Source organism: Syngnathus scovelli, chromosome 10, assembly GCF_024217435.2.
Source record: "Syngnathus scovelli strain Florida chromosome 10, RoL_Ssco_1.2, whole genome shotgun sequence".
In the NCBI taxonomy this organism is placed as follows: domain Eukaryota; kingdom Metazoa; phylum Chordata; class Actinopteri; order Syngnathiformes; family Syngnathidae; genus Syngnathus; species Syngnathus scovelli.
In genome coordinates this window covers 6,092,939-6,115,703 of record NC_090856.1, presented here as the reverse complement: position 1 = coordinate 6,115,703, position 22,765 = coordinate 6,092,939, and the positions used below count along the sequence as shown (strand labels likewise).

Sequence of the window (22,765 nt, the reverse complement as noted above, 5' to 3'; positions counted from 1 at the left end):
GAACAAATGACGCTGAAGGGGGGGGGGACTCCACGGGGGTATAGTTGGAGGTGTGAAACTCATGAGGATAATTCCCCTTCTATATTTATGGTGATAATGATGATGTTAAGCTATTTTAGTCCTTCACACCTCATCTGACTTATGTGCTCAACCTCCCGTAACTCAAATTCCCATCTGACTTTGGGCGTTCGGCGGGGTACACCCTAAACTGCTCGCCGATTTGATGGAATGACCCCAACTGTTTTTAGAGAGTTCAGGGGATGCCATTGTGAGGTGTAAATGTCAGTTTGGAGGTCTTGTGTTGGGAAAAAGCCTTAAAAGCCAAACTCCTGTGTGTGTGACTTTCTGTGCAAGAGGTTCATGCAGCTTCAGGCCGCAGGCATCCATCCCATACCGAGGCGGAGCTGCTTTCTTTGTTCTGCCCTAAACTGTCTTTTGCCACTGTGTATCCTCCTACACATGTGGAAAGAGCCCAAAAGAACCCCCAAAGAGCCTCACATCCTCACGGTCCATATCACAACACAGCAGCCCTCTTCTTTTGCATTAAATCCCAAAATTCATGTCCTTTTGTTCTTGTTTTCATATTTCTTTCTCAGGATTCTGGCTGCAGCAGGCTCTCATATGAACATCTCTGTGGATCTGAGAACTCTTCGGGCAGTGCGGGTGTTGCGACCACTTAAACTGGTTTCGGGCATTCCCAGTGAGTTTTTTCTTTTTTTGTCTGGAAAGTTTTATTTGTCACACTGTGATGCAAGCATAATAATGATAATGATGATAATTAAATTAAATAACAAATTAAATTCAATAACAAATTAAATAATACAATTAATTAGTAAATACTGTTGAGAGCAATTTGGAAAATTCTGAGGTAAAAAAAAAAGCTCTTGATGATGATTCGATTATCTAAATAGTTATCAATTAATTTGATAATCGATTACTTGTCGATTAATCGATTTACTTTGCTCTAGTTTGAATTTATTACTTCAAATGATCAAAAATATTCATTTAAATTGCCATCTAGCCCACACTGTGAAACTAGCGTTTCAAAACTGCACTTTTCTGAAAATTAGCTAAAAATTAGCCATCATTTTCTTGCTGCTTTGCCATTATGCCAGAAAAAGCTCGATTCCTCCTCTTCTAATAGAAGACAACCAATCCATTTATAAACCACTCATGTTCCGCTCTCTGACTTTGCAAATCAAAACAGAGCATTCTTGAAAAGAATGCATAATAGATTCAAATTGAAATGACTGAATTGCGCTTTCTTCTCAGGTCTACAGATAGTCTTGAAGTCCATCATGAAGGCCATGGTTCCCCTGCTCCAAATTGGCCTGCTGCTCTTTTTCGCAATCCTCATGTTCGCCATCATCGGCTTGGAGTTTTACAGCGGCAAACTGCACCACACTTGTACGCCGCAGCCTGGAATACTCGGTTAGCTTTTCACACAAGCTAATATGTTTTATATGCTAATTGGTTTCTTCGAAGTGGCCAATGAATCTACAGGTAGAAACACAACTTCATGTTAGCTGCACAAACAATTCCAAGAGGCATTTCCAAACGAGTAGTAACGATACGCACTCGAGTCGTAACGTCTCAATTTTAGATGCGAACAATGACACGATAAATCACTCGCTGCAATTTTGTGAGAGAACCCAGCAGTGGCATCCGGATATTACTGTTATTTAAGATTCTTCCTCTGCCAAGCACTAATTTGAGCTGCTCTGGGAGGAAGAAAAATTAAAAATCATCCTCTGCCTTGCTCTCCCTGATGGAATGAATGAAACAAAGGAGAGCAATTTGTAGTTGGAAAAGTCATGAATAATGCATCAGTGTGGAGATAAAATAAAAAAAAAAGTCATTTTAGAATTTTGAGCTGTAAACAACATTGCGCAATCCAAATCCAAAGAGATACGACTGAGCTCTGTTTGGCTGCCATAATGGTTTGTGTTGTGCATGAGAAGCCATATCCTTCTTATTTACATAACCTTAGGTTGAAGCACTATTATTCAAATTTTGCACGCATGTTTGTACACACACAGCATCACAATGCACTGCAGTTAAACCTAACAATACGATTTTCTACATTTGATCTCTTATGCCACAGGTGTCAAACTCAGATACGGCCCGCCACATCATTTTAGGTGGCCCGCAAAGACAAATGGTGTATTAAATTTGTGTGTCTTTACTAGAATTGCAAATTGTCTTCACTTTTAATAATATCTGTTTTTTTAAAATATTTATTATATAGTTATTTGTCAGTTTGTTTTGTAGCTTTTACGGTATATAATATGAGGTACTCATACATTTATTTGGGTTGACAGTCATAATGGCCCTCCGAAAGAAGCTATGACTATAATGCGGCCCGCGAAAAAAAATGAATTTGACATCTTATGCGATCGAAATTGACCTCAACCTACCTGTGGAGGGAATTACAAATAGTTCCAAAGAAAAAAAAAAAAAAAAAGGTTACCGCTGTCTCATTTTGTTGACATGGCATTTCAACAGGGGTGTGTAGACTTTTTAAATCCACTCCAGTATATCAAGATAAATGAACAGTCTGCATTTATTTATTTATTTTTGGTCTCTGCACCTTGAACACTTGCAGAAAACGAGACGGTGGACTCCTCTGAGTTTGACTTCCCGTGCGGCGTGCGGCACTGTCCGGCCAAATACACCTGCAGCGACACGTGGATTGGCCCCAACGACGGCATCACGCAGTTTGACAACATCCTGTTTGCTGTTCTCACCGTCTTCCAGTGCATCACCATGGAGGGATGGACCACTGTGCTCTACAATGTAAGATTATTCTTTGACTCCACGGGATTGAAGCGTCTGCCATAAGTTATTTCCCCACTTAAAAAGTTTGACAGGAAGCGATGCTGCGTGCAAGCGCTCTCATCACATCTCTATGCCTCTACCCGGGCAGTTAAATCTGCAAAGTGTCATGTCAACTCCAGTTTGACATTTTTATCGATTCCCTGACCTGAGCAAAACCTCCTGCAGGATGCTGTAATTAATCACAGAACAACCGGTTATGACACTGTCCAGTATCCCAGAATGCATTTTTTTAGGGCGATTAAATAAGAAAATGATTTCCTATTTTTTCAATTAGACATCAACAATACTCAAAATAAATATTTATATATTATATTACAATATTATAATATATAAATATAATTACAAATTATATCATATTTTTCATCTGGGATCCCTCAATAAAACCTGCTGATGTTTTGCTAATGTAGTGGATCTGATTATACATCAATAAAAGAGAGAAAGCAGCCGTCTGAATGTAAACGATGTTTGCGGTCTGATGTGTGTTTACGCCTCAGGCCGACGATGCCTTGGGTCCCAACTGGAACTGGCTTTACTTCATCCCGCTCATAATCATCGGCTCCTTCTTTGTCTTGAACTTGGTGCTTGGAGTCCTCTCTGGGTATGTTTACATTTTATTATAGGTGGTATATTCCTTCATGCATATATTTACAATCCCAGGCAATGGAACTGATCTCAAAGGGAATCGTACATGAATAATAAATACTTTATACGTCGATGTTAATGGTAGACTGTACATGGAATAGATGAAGAAGTAAATGTGATCAGCAGCAAGAATAGTCAGCAGAATTGTAGGTTGTCAAAAAATGATCTAAGTTCTCCCCGAGCCAAATTGTGTGCTTTGACCCCTGCAGTGAGTTTGCCAAAGAGAGAGAGCGGGTGGAGAACCGCAGGGCCTTCATGAAATTGAGACGCCAGCAGCAAATCGAACGGGAGCTCAACGGTTACCGGGCCTGGATCGACAGAGCAGGTGGCGTTGCTCTCGGCTTCATATCGCAAAGATAAAGAAGTTTGACGAGGGTTTATTGCTGCACTAGAGCCAAATGAAGCCATTCCAACAAGATTAGAAAGCAGCAGGTACGATGTTATCTGATGTTCATTTGTGCTTCTTGTTTTCCAGAGGAGGTCATGCTTGCCGAGGAAAATAAAAATCCGGGACCCTCCGCCCTTGATGGTGAGTCAGCATTGTTGCCCTTTTTCTTTATGATCTGTCTTTGCTGACACTGCGGGCTTTTTAATCGGAAGGTGTCAAATTATTCAGTCGCGCTATTATTTTTCCGGTAGAAGTAAAAATATGAAAAACTGCAGTGACTCCGCACAGAATAACATTTATTATTTACTATTTAATTTATTTAACCAAAACCCCAAGACCACCAAATTAACGCTCATCATGACACATTAGCCAATGGGAAGCCGAGTTCCCGCTCTCATGACTGTGACCTTTCCTCTTCACTGAAGCAGCAGGACTTTTATTAAATGTTGATTGATTGGCAGCTCTCAGGAGGCTCCCTGAGTGGAGCACAGGCGGCGCCTATGGTGAGCACCCCTCCTCTCATCTGCTCGCTGCCTCTTCAACTTCACCACGCCATTTGCCACATGCGCGCGCACACACTCATGGGATGAACTTTTGTTGCGTTGTTAGATGCTGGGACCAGCTGCTATCATGACAATGAATGCAATTGCTCTGATTGTAAAGCTTAGGCGGTGCTCTGCTGTTGCCTTGACAACCAACAGTCTGGAACACATAAGCGGAATGCAGAAGCTGCTGCATGGCGATTGTGTGTGTGTGTGTGTGTTTCACACCTTTAGCAAACAGTGTGTTCCTGCCTTTGATTAGCGGCTTATTAAAAAAAGTCCCTAAGCAAATATTGAGCTTAAAGGAAGGAATTGGGGGCGGGGGCATCAGGACAGATTGAAATAAGGATGAACACTGAAAGGTCATATCACACTCACTCGGGAAAACCCGTCGACTTTCGGTGAAACTGAATGAGAATGTGTCTTCAAACAAGTGCATGAGTTTGGGTATCATTCGTTCTTTATATTTTTGGTTGACAATGGGAAAATGAAAGACTGACTTGTTTTGTATGTTCAAATCTAGCAACATTAACATGGAGAATTTGGTATTGTTTAGAACATGGCTTTCAAGTGCATTTTATAATTTTTAATTTTTTTTCTTAGAAGGCCTTTATCGTCGAAACTGTATACAGAAAATGTGAAAAATCAAGCAATTTTCATTGTTTTTTTACGTTAGATTCGAAAATAAATAACAAAATAATCAGTCACCTTTTCATTCAAATTTTTCCGATTGCCAATTATAAATGCAATGACTAAAATACGTATTTGCATGCCCCGCCAAACTGCCTCTGAGCATGGTTTGCTATGAGAGAGATCAAATGGCATTTGGCTGTTTGGTTCATTAAGTGAACATTAAAGGATGTTTTGCTCTCCTTCGAGTGCAATGCAAATGAGCTTCAATAAACTTTTGTCGTTCTGCTAAAACGACGTGACATTAGCGTGTCGCGTGTTATAGCGTTCCTTAATGGCGCATTGTGTTTGTGGTTGGGTTGGATATACTTGCTTTGTTTTGCATGAAGGTGTTAAAGATGATTTTTTGCCTATTGATAATTATTTTAGCAATATGATTATCATTATCATTATTTGGTAGCTACATCTATTCAAATAAAGAGGGCCTACTGGTTTTAAATGATTAATTAGAATAGAAAATTTGTTTTTTTCTATATTGGGATACGAGGTCTTTTTAAAAATATTTTTTGGGGAAATTTTATGTATCAAAAGTCCTAGTGGTATCGGTGGTTAGTATCGGTGACTACTAGTAGTATCGAATATCTGCACATACTGATCTGTTTGTTGTGTTGATACTGCTCTTTGTGAAGTGCTAAAGAGAGCCACCACGATTAAAAAGAGAGGCATGGAGTCCCCCCATCGGGGTCCAGGAGAGGAACAATATGGCGACGTTCCCTCAGCGGGTGAGTGGACGTCTCACCGCTTTTGTCACGTGACCATCTTCAGCCAAGCAGCAGGACACCTCCGCTTCTTTCTCCTTACCACTAAAGGCATCCCCATGAGCAGAGAGAGTTTCCGGAGAGGCAGGCGAGGTCCCACTGTTTATTTCCGCCGCAAGGAACGCCTCCTACGCATCTCCATCCGCCATGTGGTGAAGACACAGACCTTCTACTGGACGGTTCTGGGCCTGGTGGCGCTCAACACGTTATGTGTGGCTATCGTTCACCACAATCAACCACTCTGGCTGTCTAATTTTCTGTGTGAGTCAGGCTTTCTGTGGGGTGGGCCGCACATTATTATTTTATTATTTTTAATATTTTTAATATTTTTAATATTTTTAATATTTTTAATATTTTACTATTTTTATTATTTCTATTTTATTATTTTCATTATTTTATTGGTTTTATTTTTATTATTTTTATTCAATCTGCTAATTCGGGTCTGTCTGTCGCTGGTCTAGACTATGCCGAGTTCTTGTTCCTTGCTCTGTTCCTGACTGAGATGTTCCTGAAGATGTACAGCCTGGGCCCCCGCCTCTACTTCCACTCTTCTTTCAACTGCTTCGACTGCAGCGTGAGCACGCCGTCTCCTTCTTCTCAATTCCAACTCTTCTTCTACAAAAATCTTCATTTCCTGTCTTTCTACATCCACAGGTGATTGTTGGCAGCATTTTTGAAGTGCTTTGGGGTGTCTTCAGACCGGGCACTTCTTTTGGGATCAGCGTCCTACGTGCTCTTCGTCTATTAAGGATCTTCAAAATCACAAAGTTTGTCCTTTTTTTCTTAATTGGCTGTTGCCAAAAAAAAAAAAATCATTCCTACTTCATTTTATGAAGGTACTGGGCATCTCTGAGGAACCTGGTAGTGTCACTGATGAATTCCATGAAGTCCATCATCTCCCTCATTTTCCTCCTTTTCCTCTTCATTGTCGTCTTTGCTCTTCTGGGAATGCAACTCTTCGGCGGCAGGTAACAATTTTTTTTCCTGGGTCAAAGTCAGTGATTTGAGTTTTAATGTCAGGATTGTTTTAAAAGGTAAACAACAGCCTAATGGTGCTTTAATAGTTTCGCGTAAAATTCTTTATTTAGAATAGGCTCAATATCTCCCTTTGGACTAGCGTAGTTATATTTTATAGCCTCCAAAGTTATTCTCAATATGTCAATAAATTCTCCAATCTGCTCTTTAAAGACTAACTTTGTCGAAATGTTCTGGGTCCCCTCAGGTTCATCTTTGAAGACTACACCCCCACAAACTTTGATACCTTTCCCGCCGCCATCATGACCGTCTTTCAGGTCTGCTCGTCAACGCCTTGCTAAATTTATAAAGACCCGTTACCATCAGTAAATGTTTGTGTTAGATCCTGACTGGCGAGGATTGGAATGAGGTGATGTACAACGGTATTCGCTCTCAGGGGGGAGTCAAGTCCGGCATGTGGTCTTCAATATACTTTATCGTCCTCACCTTGTTTGGGAATTGTATCCTCCTCCTTTGTTATTCTTCCTCCATCGAGCTCAGGTTTCCAGCAGTGTTTGATTATTGAAGCAGTTTGTGGTTCCATGTTTTTGTTATCTCAGTGCCAATTCACTCACTTCTCCGCTGCTATGGGACTGGAATGAAAATCCAACAAAACAGTGTTTGTATTGTTGTTGTTGTCCTTCATTTAATTTTGACCAGACACTCTGCTGAATGTCTTCTTGGCCATTGCTGTGGACAACTTGGCTAACGCGCAAGAGCTCACAAAGGTACAGCCAGATAAATTAAAAAAAAAGAGCGTCCTCAAGATAATTGCATATCAAATGTCATCACTTGGATTTGCTGCTAGAAACTAAAAAATAATTGTATTCGCTTTTAGGATGAGGAAGAAGCCGAAGCTGCTTTCAACCAGAAGCATGCCCTCCAGAAGGCAAAGGAGGTCGGCCCACTCTCCTCCTTCATGTCTTCAGAGTAAGTCCTCCTTCTGCCTGACCTCCACATCGCTTCCTTCTGTCTCTCTCTTCATCTTCTTCTCCACCGCCTCCCCCGCTGCAGTAAGCGTCCGTATTGAACTTAACCCACACAAGTGACTAGTTTGATGAGTGGATGGAGGGTTGAGCCTCGAAGGTCTCGTACAGATTTGTTGGCATTGAATCTCACTTGGATATTCATAATAGTGATGTCATAAAAAAAGTGCGCTTGTTGTGTTCAGCGGAAAGTGTTTAGTCAGCGATATTGTTGCTAGAGATGAGTCTTAGGTAATGCGAGGTAAATAAAGTGCGCGCAGGCATAATTTTGCGTGAAAATGAACCACCATTAAACTGGACCCCGTTTCATTTGTACGATAAATTAAAGTTGAAAATTTACAATTTAATCACACTTGAGTTGATTTGTTTTTAATTCATTATGGTGGTATAAATCTTTTAAGTTTGGTTCAATCTGAGTTTAATTGGAGTATAACAACATCATCCAAAAACAAATGGGAGAATGTGTCACGGCCGATAAAACTTAAAGTTGAACCTTTTGGCCACTGCCCATCACCAAAAGAATATCATGTAATTTAATTGGGTTCATCTTAGGGCACTTTAAATGCTTATTTCTGAACATCCCAGCTGTAAGAGGGTGTGTACAATTTTGCAACCACAGCTTATAGGGCATATTGATAGTGGAAATAGGTTTTTAATGATTTATCTTGGTTTTATTTGTGGATATCCCAAAAATTCTCGTGTTTCAACAAGGGTGTGTAGACTTTTCATGTTCTGCAGATTTTCAAATCGTGCAGTGATGAATGTGCATGTGCATGGAAGAATTGAGCCTGAATTTTTTTTTTTTTTTTACACCATATGCACGAGAAATACGTTTGTGGAACGGGCATGTGAAAGACTTGTTTTCCATTTCGCTTTTATTTTCACTCAAAGGAAAATAGCACAGGCTGTAAAAGAAGAAATGCGTGTTAGTCTGAGCTGAGCTAGCGTGACAGATGCTCGTCACAACCCGGAGAGAGAGAACACGGCAATACGCCGATATCTGTATGCATGCAGGAGGCTCTGAACTTTATCTCATTTCGGTAGCCGCTGCACTGCTGACCTTGAAGCAACTTGTATGGCGGGCAAGCGATAAAAACATTGCGGCATGTCGGATGGAGACTGAAGATAAATTCTCTGCATGTGTTTGGTTGGCATGATAATTGGAAGAAAATCGTAAATTGCGACACTCTTGCTGAGATCTTGTCCGACTTTGAATTGCTCCCCCGGCGTGCACCTTCTGGGGAATTTCGTGTTTCTGCCTTAATTTACGCAATAGGTTGGCCAAGCATGACCTCGTCTATGCTTGGAGGTGGTGGTCACGACGATAAATGCATCCAGATGCTTTGTGGCAAAACCTTTCAAACACAATACACGTTTGCTGTGTTTGCTGCACAAACCCATCTCTGTGTTGTTCTTGTCGTTTTTGTGTAAAAATGCCCTCTGATCATTGTTTTGCTCTCAATGTTTATGAATGTTTTCTAATTGACCAGATACGACGGCCATCTTGTTTGTCTCCTGGCTCCAGTGGAGACACACATCAAAAATATTTTATTTTGAGGGGAATTTCTCCAGGTTGTAAGAACTGACATTATTTACCAACCAGCCCCAAAAATCCTGAAATATATTCTCAATCAGAAATATCAACCAAGTATTTTATTAGCAGCTATTGTGGCAATATTTTTAATGTTACTCGAATTAGGACTCATTCAATACTGGTAGAAATAGGAGCAATTATTTTGATTAACACGGCAGCTGCTGTCATAATTACACTGAACAATGTCGCCTCATGATCACAATTTTATTTTATTTTTTTAAACCACATGCTGCTTCGCCAACACACAAAGACATTATTTTATTTTATTAACACACGTAGCAGCCATTTTATGCGGTTTCCGGAAGTGTTATTGACTCCAAATTCTTCATTTTCTGAGGATGAGCATTTTTTAAAAAATTTTTTTGCTGTGTGTCTCTCACGAGCCTGTTTTGTCTCTGCTCACCAAAGCACTAATGTCTTGTTTTCAACCATTGATAACACGGACCGCACAAGAGTCCACGCTCCAGTAAGTAACACGTACTGCTCTCTGAATGTCTCACTCACACTTGCTCGAATTTCACACCGGCCTCATTGTCTTCATGCTCCGGATGACATATTTTGTTCTTTTCGTGCCTCTGACTCACTTCTACATTTCACTCTTTCTGTTGAAAGCACACACAGCAATTCTCACTTGGAAAATGTATCTTGTTTTGGAATTAAACGGCTTGCTGTTACTACTTTAGGCATTCGATTACAGCATCTGCTATGCACGTCAGTTTTCATCATTTGTCATATTGATAAAATTCGGAGGAAATTCTTGAAGTCGAACACGACCCATTCTGGAATGCTGCTCAAAATGTGTGAATGCAGTAAAAACAATAAAATATTGGATGATTTTTTTTTTTGTGGGTGATTATGAATTATATCTGACGAGAATATCGAAATTTTAATACAGTGGACAACTGCTTATTTGCAATTCAGCACCGGCGGACTCACTAATGTACAATTCTTGTTTTTATTATTTCCAAAGAACTTTTTTTACTGTTGCAAAAAATTTTTTGTGCACCTATAATGTCAATGTTTTGTGGAATTTATATATTCGTAGCCCAGATTAAAAAAAAAAAAAAAAACACACTCATCTATTTCTTATGACATCATTCCGATTTGGGATTTGTACGACTCCAAAACTGTTTGACTTTAGACACTGTAAACGCAAACAGAATTACTGGATCAGTAACAAAAACAGTGAAAACTTAAATCTGCCATTTTGAATTTTGCTTCTTTTCTAAAACTTGCTACTCAGTGTGATAAATTCGTGTGTTCTCCTTCTGTCCACAGAGGAAGCCGTAGGAGGCGGCCGTACCTGTACAGAAAAAGAGCCATCCACCGCAGCCGGGCCATCTACTCCCGCTCCCTGGAGGAGGCGCAGGGCAGCCTCAGGGACGGCCGGCCTCTCCCACCACTCAACTCGTCTAACTCTTTCATGTCCAGGCGAGAGAGGAGAAAGAGGATGACCATGTCCGTGTGGGAGCAGAGGACCAGCCAGCTGCGGAGGCATCGCCAGATGTCCAGCCGGGAGATTTTGTTCAGCGGCCCCAGTGAGGAGAAAGACGGACCGGCCGCCTCCCCGGGCCAGTCCCAACTCGGGCGGCCGCAGTCCCTGCACCGTAAGGCGATACAGAGTACTCCACCAGGGGGAGTGGGGTGCCTGGAGGACCCCCTTGCAAATCCCCAGAACCAGACTTCCACAGAGATGCCTTCCGAAGCTGTTCCCTCGGAACCTCCTGTCTCGGCGCCGCCTCCCGAGATATCGGACCCCTTGAGTATCACTCCGGAGAATCCTCCTGATTCCATACCAGCGCTCAACCTCGACGTCGACGAGACTCACAAGCGAAGGAGCCCCAGGTTGAACGGCGATCGTCAGCACAGAGCCGTGAAGAAGTTCAGACCGCCGGACAACGGCGATGGCGGCGGGATCAGGAGCGGCAAGGCCTTGCGTAGTCGGCAGAACGGCGCCAAGAGTCGGGGATCTTCTCCCCGGAAAGGAAGTCGTTCGGTCAGCAGAGAGAGGAACAGGCTTCCAACCAAAGTTGAGGAGAAGGAAGTGGAGAGTGAGAAGAGAGAGGAATCCACTTCTGAGGAGACCAGGTGAGATCAGATAGCATACATAATCTTGGTTGGAAAAAAGGTATTTGTTATATTTTTTTAGTGGGGTGTATCTGACAGTTTCTGGGGGGGGGTGTTCAGGCGTGGTGACGAAAATGAGCAAGTGAACATCGACCAGCAGGACAACAAACCAGGTGTCCAAAAGCAAGCTGATCTCCCTCAGGGAGAAGTGTGTCCGCTTGCTTTAGAAGAAAGCAACCAAGAAGACTTGGATAAATCTCAACTCAGCTCCAGCGTGATCGTGGAAATGCCTGATATGGAGGCATCTATGGAGCTCTCCACGATCACTGGTAACTGGTAGATGATCTAAACGGTTTTAGGTTTGATTGACTTGACTGTCATTTCCCCTCTTTTGTAGTTAACAGCAAAGAGCCCGAAGCCTCCAAGTCTGAGAAGGAGGCAGCTGAAGACGTCAAACCAGTCAACAATGTGACGCCTGACAGCATGTTCATCTTCAAACCAGACAACCCGTAAGCTCTCGTGCTCAACAGTTTTTTTTTTTCTCCATTGCAACACGATTATCAGAACCCTGATCAAAATAGATGAGAAAATAAAACTTCATCCAGGGTGCGTCGAGCGTGTCACTACGTGGTGAACCTCAGGTACTTTGAAATGTCCATCTTGCTGGTCATCGCCGCAAGTAGCATCGCGCTCGCCGCCGAGGACCCCGTGTCCGCCACGTCGGACTGGAACAAGGTTGGTGAAGTCATACATGGCAATTCAATTTTACAATCCAATTCATGCCTTGTCATCTAAGTCATTATCTTGAGGTACAATTTAATAATCCCAAGGGTACTTGTGATCTGCACAGCAGTTCAAATAGCTGAAAAAATGAGGAAAAAGTACATTTTCTCAAGTTGTTTCACAAAATGGAGCTACTGAGAACTAATGGAAAGACGATTAAAAAGATGATTAGGTTGGCAAGAGATTGTTTCGTATCAAAGCAGAAGATGAGAGTCTGAGTTTTGAAATGAGCTTCACCTTAATAATGAAGTGACACAAGTTTTTATTTTTTAATGGCAATTTATTTGATCGGTGTGTTTTAGGTTCTGCGCTATTTTGATTATGTGTTCACTGGCGTCTTCACCTTTGAGATGATTATTAAGGTAAGTCACCACGCAAATGAGAATTGATGCTTTTGGTATGAGAGGCACTGTTTAAAATGTAAATATTGGGTTACAGACTGATTTTTTTTTAAGGCAAATTCCGATATTTCCGATAACCAATCAATTGATTATTCTAAAAAAATATGTAGTGAATAAAATGTTTTCAGTCGCTTTAGGCTTACAACAAATATATTAAAAAATCATTATTTATTTTATTTATTTGAAAAGAGACAGTACATATTAATGAACATACCCGGTTTATTTTCCTAAAATGTGTTCCTAAAATTACGTTTGAGCAATGTCACATCCTTGTTGGTCCCTCAGATGATCGACCAGGGTCTACTCCTCCACGACGGCTCCTACTTCCGAGACCTGTGGAACATCCTGGACTTCATAGTGGTGGTGGGAGCTCTGGTGGCCTTCGCCCTCACGTCAGTCGCATGATTAATTCCGGCCGGAGCGTCGAAACGTATTCATATCAAAAGTGCTCGTCTGCCGCGTTTTGCTGTGCTCGGCATATCTTAACTGTTTATATGCGTGACCTTCTCCTTGTCTCTTCTGTCTTTGGATGGTGACCTTGTGGGACGGCCTGCAGCAATGTGATGGGGTAAGAAATTGTCAGGTTGAGAACGTAGCCACTATGGAGGAATGAGTTGTATCAAATGTGATGCTGTGTCTTTTGAAACAGAAATAACAAAGGAAGGGACATCAAAACAATCAAATCGCTCCGAGTATTACGTGTGCTCAGACCCTTGAAGACCATTAAGAGACTTCCAAAACTGAAGGTCTGAAGGATGTTTTTCTACAGAAATGTTTGAGCGAATCAAAAAACGGTTCGAATTCTTTCCGCAGGCCGTTTTCGACTGCGTGGTGACGTCGCTGAAAAACGTCTTCAACATCTTGATTGTGTACAAGCTGTTCATGTTCATCTTCGCCGTCATTGCTGTGCAGCTCTTCAAGGGGAAGTTTTTCTACTGCAACGACAGCTCCAAGGACACGGAGAAGGACTGCCAGTAATATCTCTCGCTCACTTCACTCTGTTGCTCTTTTGCATTTTTCCAACCGCTCCGTGTTCTCGTTAAAGCTTCAGTTCTTCAGTTCTACTGTTCTTCAGTAAAGCAAGTTATATCTCTTAAGAGAATGTCACTCTACACTGATAAACCGTTCTAATATTTTAAAAAGACAAATGGTAATAAAAATAGCAAGCAATTTGTAATTTTAGTAACGATACAAAGTCGATGCAAAATTTGTCTTGCGGGCCACTTAAAAAAAAAAAAATTGACAACTATTTGTGATCCATCTTAGCATCCCCATGCAAACATAAACATTGCCTATTCCTGATTTTCATTTGTCAATACAAACGCCGCATACTTTTCTCACTCTTCCATCCTCTCATACAGAGGTTACTATATCGATTACGGGAAGGACAAGAAAGAGGTGAAGAAACGAGACTGGAAAAGACACGAGTTCCACTATGACAACATCATCTGGGCTCTGTTGACTCTCTTCACCGTGTCCACCGGAGAAGGTTGGCCGCAGTAAGTATCTGCCTGTCCCAGACATTTTGGTGAACAAAAGTCATTTAAGAAAGATTTTATCTGGCCGTAAGGTTCGACTATATTTTACTGACAGGGATTATAAATTAACCATAGTCATTTAATGGTTTTATTTCATAATTTAAAATCATATTCTTCAAATGCCAGGGGGATATTTAAATGGTGAATGACTTTGACGAGAAGATTAGTACCTTGTGGCATTTTGGCAAATTATACAACATTTAATACAGTTACCAGAATTCTTGAGTCTTTTTAGATACAACTTGTGCCAATTATGATATTTCATTTGATTTTTTGAGCTCTGATATGGTGGCAGTGAAGTCAACACCAACGACAGCTAATGAATTTGAAGACAAACGGTGGAGCAACACATCTAGACATACAAAACTGCAACACTCAAAGGCGTATATTCTTTATCCACTGTGAAGAATGACTAATCTTACTCACAAATGGAAAGATTTACTAATCAGGTCTATATTTGATATTGATGATAACAAGGGCCGTATTGTGGTCCTGCAGGGTCCTACAGCACTCCGTGGACGTGACCGAGGAAGATAGAGGTCCCAGCCACGGCAACAGGATGGAGATGTCCATCTTCTATGTCATCTACTTTGTGGTCTTTCCTTTCTTCTTTGTCAACATCTTTGTGGCCCTCATCATTATCACCTTCCAGGAGCAAGGAGATAAGATGATGGAGGAGTGCAGCCTGGAAAAGAATGAGGTGAGGGAAAGCTGACATATTTTATTTATCCATCACGGGGTGTGAGAAAAGAAGTAATTTGGCACAGCAGCACACAAAAACGTGGGTGTGGGCAATTTAGAAAGCAGGGAATGACAGACTTTTGAAAAATGTAGCAAAAATAAAATAGCAATAGTGGTCCTTTACTAGTGCACCCATAATTGGTAGAGATTTTTTTTAATAAATAAAAACATAAATAAAAATAAATGAAACTTTTAAAAGTTTATTTTAAATAATTAATAATGTATTTAATTTAAAAAAATGTTTTAACATGAGTTGGAATGTGGTTAATTCTGAACACACCTACATCTGAGTTTTGAGGGTGTGTACATTTGTGCAACTCTGCGTCATTTTTTTTATATATATCACAAAACCTGTCAATACAGCAGGGGTGTGTAGACTTTTTCTGCTCACCATACATGCTTTTGGAAATCAACAGCAATTTTTCCCACCTGTCCTTTCCACTTTAGAGGGCGTGCATCGACTTTACCATCAGCGCCAAGCCGCTGACCCGTTACATGCCTCAAAACCGACACACCTTCCAGTACCGCCTGTGGCATTTTGTGGTCTCGCCGTCTTTCGAGTACACCGTCCTGGCCATGATCGCTCTCAACACCATCGTCCTCATGATGAAGGTACTCATCCTGACAGTGATGCTTTCATTGTTTTGCCCTCTTCTTCCTCCCGAGCTCTCTTACTGCTATTTATTTCCTCAAATTGTCTTCTTTTTTTTCCCCCGGACTGCTCAGACAGAGCGACGCGGGGTGACTCAGCCTGTATTACATATTGATCGCTAACGTCCAGGGGCTGCTATTTAGCATGACCTCATTAACGGTGGCTGCCGCCGCCGGAGGAATGACTGCTTTTTATAGTGCGACAGATGAGGGGTGAAGAAGACTCGGTGGCTATTTCGGGCTCTGGAGGAATCTTCCATCAACCTGTAGCTGTTGAAAGATTCTTGTGCTTGTGTTTTTAAAAACTTGTTGTGTGTGTTTAGTATTATTCAGCCCCGCCCGCTTATGAGGCTGTCCTCAAACATCTGAACACAGCCTTCACCGTTCTCTTCTCCATTGAGTGTGTCCTCAAGATAATGGCATTTGGCTTTCTGGTGAGGAGGAACAAACTTGTGTGGAGATCTGGAAAGGAGTCCAACCGTCTTTTGTGTCGTCACAGAATTACTTTCGAGACACGTGGAACATTTTTGACTTCATCACCGTACTGGGCAGCATCACCGAGATAATAGTAGACTTGCAGGTGAGTGCCAAAATGAAATTGGGAGGATGGTGGAGTCTTCTGCTTCTGACTGCACGCTTCCCTCCTTCAGTTTGTGGATACATTCAACATGAGTTTCCTGAAGTTGTTCAGAGCAGCACGTCTGATCAAGCTGCTGAGACAAGGCTACACCATCCGCATCCTTCTGTGGACATTTGTGCAGTCCTTCAAAGCTCTGCCTTATGTTTGCCTGCTCATCGCTATGCTCTTCTTCATCTACGCCATCATTGGCATGCAGGTCAGACACACACACACACACGTCACGTCTTGTATTAGATTACACTTCTACCCTAAATGGAACCCAAATTGGATGATATAACTAACACAGCATTGGATCCAAAGTGGACTGAGCCAGTGCTGAGCTATAATATTTATACCAATAAATAAATTAAATTAAATAAATACATTAAATAAAGAAAGAAATTAAATTAATTAAATAAATCTAAAAAATAAATAAATACATTAAATGAATACATTAAATAAATAAATAAATAAATAAATAAATAAATAAATAAATAAATAAATAAATAAATGAATAAATAAATAGCATTCAAGAAGGCTTTTGCAAACACAGAATGACTAATTGTCCCTTATTAATGCCTATCACCGTTTGAATCAGGTTTTTGGCAACATTAAGCTGAACGAGGAGACGCACATCAACCAGCACAACAACTTTAAGAGCTTCTCTGGCGCTCTGATGCTGCTCTTCAGGTAAATGGAACAAAGTCGTCCTCGAAATTTAAACATTGGTTTTATTTTCGCCATGCAGTTACACATGCTTTTAAATATGGGGCAGAAAGGTGAAATATAGAACAAATTTGATGAATGTAATATTGTTTTTTTAACGGAGATTTTTAGAGTGTTTTTATATATTTTTTTAAACATTCTTGATATTACACACCATTTAGATTGTGACTGCCACACAATCTGGGAACGGGTCCAAGATCCGAAATGACATTCAACGCTGTGCTTCACCCTCTGGTTTGCATTTACTGCTCCACTGTGATGCTACAATGTTGTTGGGATGATGTTGCTAGGTTACAATGGTAATGCTAAGCTTCTTAAAGTACCCCAAGGGCCACTTGTTGTCAGAAGCTGATGGGAGCTGCTGTGAAACACTTAACTCCTTAAGTGTTGTTTGTGAGACTGAGGGAAGAAAGTGGTGCAACAAATATTTAAAAAAAATATATATATACATTTGTTTTGCAGGAGTGCCACAGGGGAGTCGTGGCAGGAGATCATGTTGTCCTGTCTTGGCGGGCAGCAATGTGAAGCGGACCCCTCCAATCTCTTACCTGTACTAAACGCGAAGCAGGAGGGAGGTTGCGGCTCCGATTTTGCTTACTTCTATTTTGTGTCCTTCATCTTCTTCAGCTCCTTCCTGGTGAGAATAGAAAACAAACAATTTCTTCAGTACCCACATGCAACAGCATTAATAAAAATAGCATCAATCTTTCTGTCCAGATGCTGAACTTGTTTGTGGCTGTGATCATGGATAACTTTGAATACCTGACTCGAGACTCGTCCATCCTGGGTCCTCACCACTTGGACGAGTTTGTCCGAATCTGGGGGGAGTACGATCGGGCTGCCTGGTCAGTGTCGCTCCATCTTTGTTCAACCGTGTCATTTTATTGTTCTAACGTATACTTGATCAAATTTGAAGTACTGTTTAAAATATCATGAAGGGACATTTCGGCAATGGAAGACCCTGCCAGGTCACTTCATTAGGTACAGTTAACCTATTCATAGTTTTTGGGAGGAAACCTATTTTCCTTAATTCCCTGAAAACTCACCTATTGTATTCTGGTTGGCTGCTGTGTACCTAATGAAGTGTCCATTGAGCGTTTGAAATGTGTTTCAATGCTTTAAAGCAACCACTACTAAAGGTCCGTCACCCTTCCTGTGGCCTGTGACCCCAAACTAAAAACTCCTATGTTCTTTCCAGTGGTAGGATCCACTATAAGGAGATGTACAAAGTTGTGCACTCTATCTCACCTCCCCTGGGATTTGGGAAGAACTGCCCCCACAGGGTGGCATGCAAGGTTTGCTCTCCCCAAACAAAGCAAAAACCCACTCAGCCTCCGCTGCGTGGGACCCTTGCTGACTTCTTCCTGTCCCTCTTCTTCTTTTGTCTTTATTGGATGTCACCACCTTGCTTGACTCTTTTAGAGTGTGTTTTTCTGATCTAATGGGCAAAGGAGGATGATAGTACAGTGTCAGGGCACTAAGGGGCGGGACTTCCCATCCTTACATGGACATAGTATGTGTGAATGCGAAGAGATGACATGCATTTCATACAGGGGTATCACCATAAATTTGAATATTTGGGAAAGCTTACCATATTTTCCGCACTATAAGGCACACCAGATTATAAGGCGCACCTTCAATGAATGGCCTATTTTAAAACTTTGCCCATATATAAGGTGCACCGGATTATAAGGCGCACCTTCAATGAATGGCCCATTTAAAAACTTTGTCCATATATAAGATATATACATTTGGCCAGCGGGCCGGACTTTGGACACGCCTGCTGTAGTGGCTCAATATTGGTCCATATATAAGGCGCACCTGATTATAAGGCGCACTGTTGGCTTTTGAGAAAATTGGAGGTTTTTAAGTGCGCCTTATAGTGCTGAAAATACGGTAATTTATAAATGTGACCTGTAAAAACAGTTAAAGGACAACATTAAATGCAATAAAACACTAAAAAAATGTAGAGTCTCGTTCTGAGTCAAAAGCTAAAGAATGAAAATGTGTTTTAAGACAAGTTGTAAAAATTGACAAAGAAACACACAGGTAAGCCAAAAACTTACAAAACAACCAATGGAATGGATTAATATCATTTCAATTCATTTTAATGAGGAAAGTTGATTTGAAATACATACGACATGGCTAAAGATAAAACTTTTGAAGTCTTCATATAACTAGAGATCATCTCTCGGCATTTACATGAAATTTCTAATACTGGAAAGTTAACTCAAATGTGACGCCAATTATGGGAGGCCCGTCTCTTTCTGCCTTGTGGGCCTGAGAGAAAGCTCTGGCATACTCGCATGCACCGTACGTATGTCGTTTGCGCCAGACCCAGGCTGTCATTTCTTTGCTCATTCTAAGATATTCCCCACTTCCTTCAGAAATTTCTATGCCCTCATCATATCAGCATAGAAATAATGCAACCTATTTTTCCTCTTATGTGATGCACTGGAATAATCTTCTCTCCTCTTTCTCCACCATTCTGTTCTTTCCCCTTATTTTTATTTAACCCCCATTTCCTCTCCCTCCATCACATCCTTCCCATCGTCTCGACTATCCGGCGCCCACAGTGGTCGCATCCATTACACTGACATGTATGAGATGTTGACCAACATGTCGCCACCTCTTGGCCTTGGCAAGAAATGCCCATCCAAGGTGGCTTATAAGGTAGACCCGAAAAGAGGCTGTTCGTGTATCTGAAGGGTTCAGATGTACAAAATCAAATTTTTTTTTTATTTGCTTCCAAAGCATTTATGACGCTGTATCATTTGAAGCAGTCATGTTTGTTCATTGACAGATGAAATGCTTTTTTTTTTTTTTTTGCTTTTTGGCTGACACATACAGTAAAATACACACATTCCGATTTTTTACATTTTTGGGAGACATGACTTTAAAGTCAGAATTCTGACTTTAAAGTAGGAATGCTGTCACCCCCCCCCTTTTTTTTTTTTTTTTTTTCTTCACTGGTCCTAATCTTCTTCCGTCCTATCGGGATGTGTGTACCATATTTTTTTATTTGCTGTCAGTGGCTGTTTTAAGAAGATTTTTTTTTTTCCAAGGGAGTTGCCAAACATCCACATGCTAGATCTTCTCATCATCCGTCTTTTTTCTTCCATATCCTGTGATGTGCCTCCTGTCACAGTGTGCATTGCGTCAGTGTGCATGTGTACGTGACGTTGCCACAACATTAGTTGCACCTTGATAATCAAATTTTATCAAGTATAACACAGTCATTTAATACATCATGTAATAATATTCCATTTTGATTGACACAGTCAAAGATATTAATTCAACAATGTTGATTGTTACGTTCAACTGAAAGTTGTTTTGAATTTTGCCCTTCCCAATCCAACAAGTGAGTGCACAATGATAATAATAATGATAATAATAAATTACACACCAATCACAAAAATAAATTGTCAGTCAGAACTTGCTGTTGATCAATTTAATCTGAAAAGTGGAGCTAGTATTGTGGCTGGTGAGCAGACTCGTATTTGATGCTTTTTGAAATCCTGGAATGGCTGTGGTGACTTTTTTCAGATAATAATAATAATAAAAAAAATCTCATTATAAGTTTCATTTTGTAAATGTAAATCTCACATCCTATGAATTTATTTCACTTGGTCCTTTGCCACCACAGCAGTTCTGGACACTTATAAATTCATTCATTCCAGGCTTATGAGCTTTTTCAAATGAATACATTGAGTGTTGTTTTTGTGACTGAGCTATGCTGATTATGATGCAGCATGTCTCTCGAACCCCCAGAGACTCGTCTTGATGAACATGCCTGTGGATGAGGACATGTCTGTCCACTTCACCTCCACTCTCATGGCTCTCATCCGCACTGCTCTGGAAGTCAAGCTAGCTGGAGGTCAGGAGAAGTGTTGCATTATTATTTTTTTCCAATTGAATTGTTGCTCTGTATTAAATATGCAGTCTCATCGCTGCTTGTATGCACAGGAGGAGAAGATCGAAATCAGATGGATTTGGACCTTCAGAAGGAAATCAGTGTCATCTGGCCTCACCTCTCTCAGAAAATGCTGGGCCTTCTAGTTCCTATCAACAAAGGTAACATTTTAATATGTTATGAAAATGAATGTGCTAAGAGTTAGCCATCCTATTTTTTTTCCATTTTCTCAGCTAGTGACATGACCATAGGAAAGATCTACGCGGCCATGATGATCATGGACTACTACAAGCAGAGCAAGGCCAAGAAGCTCCGACAGCAATTGGAGGAACAAGTACATTTTGCTTTAGTGTTGTTTTATTCCTCCCGTTTATTTTGTTACAGACATCTTTCACTTTCCTGTTCTCCTCCACACAGAAACACGCTCCAATGTTCCAGCGTATGGACGCTTCCTCCTTGCCCCAGGAGATCATATGCAACGCCAAATCACTGTCCTTCCTCGGCCACAGTGCAGGATCAGCTCTGTAAATATGTTCCATTCAATCCAGCTGCAATCTCTTCTTTTGCCTGGCGCCAGCAGTCATATAATTTCTCTGTGTCCCTCCAGCACTAAAGGAGGCTTTGTGGCCCTCAGCCCTATCTCCCCGCAAGATATGTTCCTTCAGCCCCGGCCTCGCTCCAGAGAGGAAGAGGAGAATGATTACTACCCACCATATCCTCCTTATCATTTGCCTCACCACCACCATCACCATTTAGACACTCTGGTGACGACTAAATATATTTATATACAGTTAGAATTTCTGTGATGACAAAATATTTAAAAATAAAATTGTCCTATCTGTGACATTGGTGTAGGTGCCCGATGTGGTAGAGTATAATCAAGTGGCACAACAGTCAAGGCAAGGGCTGACAGTTGTCAGGTCGCCTCAGCGAACATCATCCATCAGGGCGTCCTCCATGCCCAGACTGGCTGCGGAGCCGCAGGTAGGAAAGATGAGATTCAGAATAATCTATTTTCACATCTCTGTTATATTGCAGCATTTTCGACAAACAAGAAGCGACTTTCCCGTCAGGGGTCATTCAGAAATTGGGAATTCAGTTGGCAGATTTATTAGAAAAGTTGATATGTGCACACGGATGATGATGCTATTTTTTTTTTCCTGGAAAAATTTCAGCCTGGAATGTCAGCAGATAGAAAGCTAATGAAGCGCTCCTTTTCCACCATCGGAGACCAATGTGTGAATCGCCTGTGGCAAGAACAACATTCCCTAGAGAGAATCAGCCCCGACAACACCTTCCGACTTCGACAAAAGAGTTATAGAGGTCCTATTTTCAAAATGTATAAAGCGACTATCATTTTGTTATCAATAACTTGTATCAACATCCCAATTTGACTCCACTGGCAGGCCCTAGAATCAATCAAAGTAGTCATGAGCGGGGGAGGTCTAAAGAACGACGCCACCTACTGTCTCCAGACGTGTCCCGCTGTAACTCGGAAGAGCGAAGCCGAGACCCGTCGTACGAGAGGCGACGATCCCTCTCGCCTAAAGAAGGACGCCCGCACTCCTTGCAGAGACAGGTAAGTACCGTATTTTCCGGACTATAAGGCGCACCTAAAAACCTAAAAATTTTCTCAAAAGCCGACAGTGCGCCTTATAGTCCGGTGCGCCTTATATATGGACCAAATTCCTAAATTTAAACTGGCCCGAAGCATTGTGTCATGAAATCAATCATAAGTGGCCCGCTGAAGACTATGAATCATGAATCAAAAAGACTATGGATCATTATTTTGTGATTATAAAGTAATTTGTTATGTCTGAAGTTGAAATAAAAAATAAAATAAATATATAAAATGGAGCATGATTTGATTTGGA

At 41.1% G+C, this 22,765-nt stretch overlaps 1 protein-coding gene across 1 annotated transcript in view; it reads left to right on the top strand.

The window, feature by feature from the left end:
* LOC125976184 (voltage-dependent R-type calcium channel subunit alpha-1E) overlaps positions 1-22,765 on the top strand; it is a 52,171-nt gene that overhangs the window by 28,260 nt on the left and 1,146 nt on the right. Inside the window, exons 7-49 of the mRNA XM_049732173.1 lie at positions 597-700; positions 1,273-1,431; positions 2,606-2,796; positions 3,333-3,436; positions 3,690-3,805; positions 3,956-4,009; positions 4,330-4,371; positions 5,730-5,822; positions 5,910-6,119; positions 6,320-6,432; positions 6,513-6,625; positions 6,695-6,826; positions 7,081-7,150; positions 7,216-7,333; positions 7,533-7,600; positions 7,711-7,802; positions 10,731-11,540; positions 11,640-11,848; positions 11,917-12,028; positions 12,125-12,254; positions 12,605-12,664; positions 12,989-13,095; positions 13,260-13,271; positions 13,353-13,449; positions 13,517-13,677; positions 14,065-14,202; positions 14,740-14,941; positions 15,430-15,594; positions 15,957-16,067; positions 16,133-16,213; positions 16,284-16,469; positions 16,851-16,942; positions 17,441-17,615; positions 17,696-17,823; positions 19,555-19,651; positions 20,750-20,855; positions 20,945-21,052; positions 21,125-21,225; positions 21,309-21,415; positions 21,499-21,655; positions 21,747-21,875; positions 22,067-22,214; positions 22,298-22,470. Of these exons, the coding sequence (XP_049588130.1) occupies positions 597-700; positions 1,273-1,431; positions 2,606-2,796; positions 3,333-3,436; positions 3,690-3,805; positions 3,956-4,009; positions 4,330-4,371; positions 5,730-5,822; positions 5,910-6,119; positions 6,320-6,432; positions 6,513-6,625; positions 6,695-6,826; positions 7,081-7,150; positions 7,216-7,333; positions 7,533-7,600; positions 7,711-7,802; positions 10,731-11,540; positions 11,640-11,848; positions 11,917-12,028; positions 12,125-12,254; positions 12,605-12,664; positions 12,989-13,095; positions 13,260-13,271; positions 13,353-13,449; positions 13,517-13,677; positions 14,065-14,202; positions 14,740-14,941; positions 15,430-15,594; positions 15,957-16,067; positions 16,133-16,213; positions 16,284-16,469; positions 16,851-16,942; positions 17,441-17,615; positions 17,696-17,823; positions 19,555-19,651; positions 20,750-20,855; positions 20,945-21,052; positions 21,125-21,225; positions 21,309-21,415; positions 21,499-21,655; positions 21,747-21,875; positions 22,067-22,214; positions 22,298-22,470 (5,881 nt within the window). The remainder of the gene's footprint in view (positions 1-596; positions 701-1,272; positions 1,432-2,605; positions 2,797-3,332; positions 3,437-3,689; positions 3,806-3,955; positions 4,010-4,329; positions 4,372-5,729; positions 5,823-5,909; positions 6,120-6,319; positions 6,433-6,512; positions 6,626-6,694; positions 6,827-7,080; positions 7,151-7,215; positions 7,334-7,532; positions 7,601-7,710; positions 7,803-10,730; positions 11,541-11,639; positions 11,849-11,916; positions 12,029-12,124; positions 12,255-12,604; positions 12,665-12,988; positions 13,096-13,259; positions 13,272-13,352; positions 13,450-13,516; positions 13,678-14,064; positions 14,203-14,739; positions 14,942-15,429; positions 15,595-15,956; positions 16,068-16,132; positions 16,214-16,283; positions 16,470-16,850; positions 16,943-17,440; positions 17,616-17,695; positions 17,824-19,554; positions 19,652-20,749; positions 20,856-20,944; positions 21,053-21,124; positions 21,226-21,308; positions 21,416-21,498; positions 21,656-21,746; positions 21,876-22,066; positions 22,215-22,297; positions 22,471-22,765) is intronic.